This window comes from Propithecus coquereli, unplaced genomic scaffold (genome assembly GCF_000956105.1).
Source record: "Propithecus coquereli isolate 6110/MARCELLA unplaced genomic scaffold, Pcoq_1.0 Scaffold73, whole genome shotgun sequence".
Lineage (NCBI taxonomy): Eukaryota > Metazoa > Chordata > Mammalia > Primates > Indriidae > Propithecus > Propithecus coquereli.
In genome coordinates, this window is record NW_012153396.1 from 3497256 (window position 1) to 3501529 (window position 4274).

The 4274-nt window shown below is 45.8% G+C and overlaps 1 protein-coding gene across 1 annotated transcript in view; it reads left to right on the plus strand.

The window, feature by feature from the left end:
• NOLC1 (nucleolar and coiled-body phosphoprotein 1) overlaps nucleotides 1-4274 on the plus strand; it is a 42878-nt gene that overhangs the window by 3768 nt on the left and 34836 nt on the right. Inside the window, 7 exon segments of the mRNA XM_012661633.1 lie at nucleotides 1-209; nucleotides 1113-1237; nucleotides 1370-1505; nucleotides 1807-1935; nucleotides 2144-2254; nucleotides 2370-3020; nucleotides 3207-3313. Coding sequence (XP_012517087.1) covers nucleotides 1-209; nucleotides 1113-1237; nucleotides 1370-1505; nucleotides 1807-1935; nucleotides 2144-2254; nucleotides 2370-3020; nucleotides 3207-3313 — 1468 coding nt within the window.

Here is a 4274-nt window from a genome sequence, read left to right on the forward strand (position 1 = left end):
GGAAGAGAAAGACAAAAAGAAAAAACCTGTCCAGAAGGGAGTTAAACCCCAAGCCAAGGCAGCCAAGGCAGTCAAAGCTCTTCCTAAGAAGGCCAAGAGCTCAAGTTCCGATTCTGACTCAAGCTCAGAGGATGAGGCACCAAAGAACCAGAAGCCAAAGACAACACCTGTTGTAGCTAAAGCTCAGGCTAAAGCCCCAGCCAAACCAGGTAATGTTTCTGTTCACAAGAGGCTAGGCTGGAGACCAGATTGCTCTGGTGACTGGTGTTAAAATTTCTCGTTAGGGGTAATCCCAGCACTTTGGAGTCCGAGAAGTTGTAAAATTTTTAAAAATTTTAAAAATTAATTGTTAGGCACAGGGGCGAAATGGTTCTGGTTGTTGAAATAGAGGTATTCGTTAGTTTTTTTGTAAAAAGCTTTTTTTACTAATAAGATTTCATAATAAGGGGCTAGTAAATAAAGAAACTACCATTGTAAGTAGGGAAAATGTTTTTGTTGCTGAAATTAAAATAAAAAAAAGAAAATGTTTTTGTTGTTTGCAGTCAAATGCGGTTCTACCCCTGGAATATACCCCCTTTTTTTGTTTTTTTTTTGAGACAGGATCTCACTCTGTCACCCAGGCTGGAGTACAGTGGTACAATCATAGCTCACTGCAGCCTGGAGCTCCTGGGCCCAAGTGATCCTCCTGCTTTAGCCTCCTGAGTAGCTGAGACTGTAGGTGCAAGATATTGCACCTGGCTAATTTTTTGTGTTTTTTTTTTTTTAATTTTTATAGAGACAGGGTCTCGCTATGTTGCCCAGGCTGGTCTTGAGCCCCTAGGATCAATCAATTCCCCCTGCCTCAGCCTCCCAAAGTGCTGGGATTACAGGTGTGAGCCACCTCACCTGGCCAATAGGGCATATTTAAATTATTTGTATCTTCTTGTTTTCAATAGTTTAACTCTTGGCATTGGACAGAAAAGTCGTCCTTTGATATGGTAAACCATGGCATTTTCCTTCATGGCTGCTCTAAAGTTGAAAGAATTGGTGGACTTCTAAGTTCTCTGCTTATAAGAAAGAAGGTTTTTCATGGTCCTCTGACTTATGCTTATACTTTGTACTCTGTTTCTTAGGTCCGCCAGCTCGAGCAGCACCTAAAGTAACCAACGGTAAAGCAGCTAGTAGCAGTAGCAGCAGCAGTAGCAGTAGTAGCAGTGATGACTCAGAGGAGGAGAAGGCAGCAGCCATTCCCAAGAAGGTCTGGGTCGTAACTTCTATTAGGGAAGAGGTGACCAGGGTGGGATGTCTACATGTATCTGTGTCTCCATTCCCTGGCAAGATTGGTTGGGTCAATGTTTTCTTGTGGTAATCGATTTTCTTTCAGATACAGACTGTACCTAAAAAGCAAGTGGTGGCCAAGGCCTCAGTGAAAACAGCTGCCACCCCTACCCAGAAGAGTTCCAGCAGTGAAGACTCCTCCAGTGAAGAGGAAGAGGAGCAGAAAAAACCCATGAAGAAAAAACCAGGTGACTGGAAGCTGCACAACTGTAACCAGGGCCCAGTTGCCATAACCACGTGGACTTTTCCATAGAGCTGCTTAGCGTTCTCATATCATGACAGCTAGCTTCTCCCGGAACTAGTGATTCAAGATAGCACGGAAGAAGCAGTGCCTTTTATAACCTAGACTCAAAAGTGACACCGTGGTCTATTAGAAATGAGTCACTAGTTTTAGCCCACACTCAAGGGAAAGGGAGTTACGCTGTTTCTAGAAGTACCAAAGAATTTATGCACGTATTTTAAAACCACCATACCATCCCCTTTAAACAGGTCCCTACAGTTCAGTACCCCCGCCTTCTGCTCCCCCACTGAAGAAGTCCCTGAAAAACCAGCCTCTCAAGAAAGCTGCAGAAAAGAAACAGCCTGCGGAAAGCAGTGAAGACAGCAGTGATGAGTCTGGTGAGTCAGAGGGATGTGGTTTCCTCCTAAAGTAGGGTCTGGGTGACGGTGTGAGGAATGAAGAAACGAAAAATCATTCTGTCCCTCTGTTGCTTTTTGCTAAGGAAGGACAAGGCTGAGGCTTTGTGTATGTCTTTGCATTCTTTTTATGGCTGTTCTGGTTGGGTTGGGATTCTGGACCCAGGATAATGCTACAGGTTCTCTCTAGATTCAAGTTCTGAGGAAGAGAAGAAACCACCAGCTAAAGCAAACATCTCTAGAGCAACCACCAAACCAGCTCCAGCAAAGAAGGCAGCAGAGAGCTCTTCAGACAGCTCAGGTAAGGCACATGGGGGCCCTCAGTTCACTGGGATACTTTATCCCTTAGGCAGTTGCTATAGGGCTTCGTGGAATCTGATTTGGGGAGCTGTTCATTCTACCCTCTCTCTGTGTAGACTCTGACAGCTCTGAGGATGGAGCCCCTTCCAAGCCAGTGAGCAACGCCAAGAATTCCTCAAGTAATAAGGTAGCTGCCACTACCAAGCCACCTATAGCTAAGCCAGCGGCAGCTCCCAAGCAACCTGCAGGCAGTGGCCAGAAGCCTCTGACAAGAAAGGCTGATAGCAGCTCCAGCGAGGAAGAGAGCAGTTCTAGCGAGGAGGAGGAGAAGACAAAAAAGACTGTGGCCACCTCTAAGTCCAAGGTGACTGTCAAAGCAGCTCCATCTCTGCCTGCCAAGCAGACTCCTCAGGGTGGAAGGGATAGCAGCTCTGACTCAGACAGCTCCAGCAGTGAGGAGGAGGAGGAGGAAGAGAAGACATCTAAATCTCCGGTTAAGAAGCCGCAGAAGGCAGCAGGACATGTGGCCCCTTCTAAGCCAGCCTCCACAAAGAAAGTGAAGGCTGAGAGCAGCACCAGTTCTTCCTCTGATGATTCCAGTGAGGAGGAGGAAGAGAAGCCCAAGGGCAAGGGCACTCCAAGACCACAAGCCCCCAAGGCCAATGGCACCTCTGCACTGACTGCCCAGAATGGAAAAGCAGCCAAGGATGGTGAGGAGGAGGAGGAGGAAGAAAAGAAAAAGGCAGCAGTGGCAGTTTCTAAGCCAGGTCTGTATCCAGAGAATCTGACCTCTGGGTTTTGTGCCCCCAAATCAGGATGGGATATATATACTCTTTGCAGGTGGGGTGGGGAGAGGAGGCCCACCACTAGGCTTCTAATTGCGGACCCTCTGTGGGAACCTGGGAGGAGGAACAGGAAACTAGTCTCCTGAGTCTGGCTTTTTGTTTTTGTAGGTTCAGGAAAGAAGCGGAAGCAGAATAAGGCTCCCAAGGAGGCAGAGACTCCTCAAGCCAAGAAGATAAAGCTCCAGACCCCCAACACATTTCCAAAGAGGAAGAAAGTAAGTTATGTCACTTTCTTCTCTAGAGCCAGCCCTTCAGTAGTAGAAAGTAAAGTCTGGGATCATCTTGACAGCTCTGCCTGACATGGCCTGGCACATGTGCACACGTGTGTTGCTTAGGAGAGCTGTTACATGACCACTTCAAGGTATTCGTTAGTTTTTTTGTAAAAAGCTTTTTTTACTAATAAGATTTCATAATAAGGGGCTAGTAAATAAAGAAACTACCATTGTAAGTAGGGAAAATGTTTTTGTTGCTGAAATTAAAATAAAAAAAAGAAAATGTTTTTGTTGTTTGCAGTCAAATGCGGTTCTACCCCTGGAATATACCCCCTTTTTTTGTTTTTTTTTTGAGACAGGATCTCACTCTGTCACCCAGGCTGGAGTACAGTGGTACAATCATAGCTCACTGCAGCCTGGAGCTCCTGGGCCCAAGTGATCCTCCTGCTTTAGCCTCCTGAGTAGCTGAGACTGTAGGTGCAAGATATTGCACCTGGCTAATTTTTTGTGTTTTTTTTTTTTTAATTTTTATAGAGACAGGGTCTCGCTATGTTGCCCAGGCTGGTCTTGAGCCCCTAGGATCAATCAATTCCCCCTGCCTCAGCCTCCCAAAGTGCTGGGATTACAGGTGTGAGCCACCTCACCTGGCCAATAGGGCATATTTAAATTATTTGTATCTTCTTGTTTTCAATAGTTTAACTCTTGGCATTGGACAGAAAAGTCGTCCTTTGATATGGTAAACCATGGCATTTTCCTTCATGGCTGCTCTAAAGTTGAAAGAATTGGTGGACTTCTAAGTTCTCTGCTTATAAGAAAGAAGGTTTTTCATGGTCCTCTGACTTATGCTTATACTTTGTACTCTGTTTCTTAGGTCCGCCAGCTCGAGCAGCACCTAAAGTAACCAACGGTAAAGCAGCTAGTAGCAGTAGCAGCAGCAGTAGCAGTAGTAGCAGTGATGACTCAG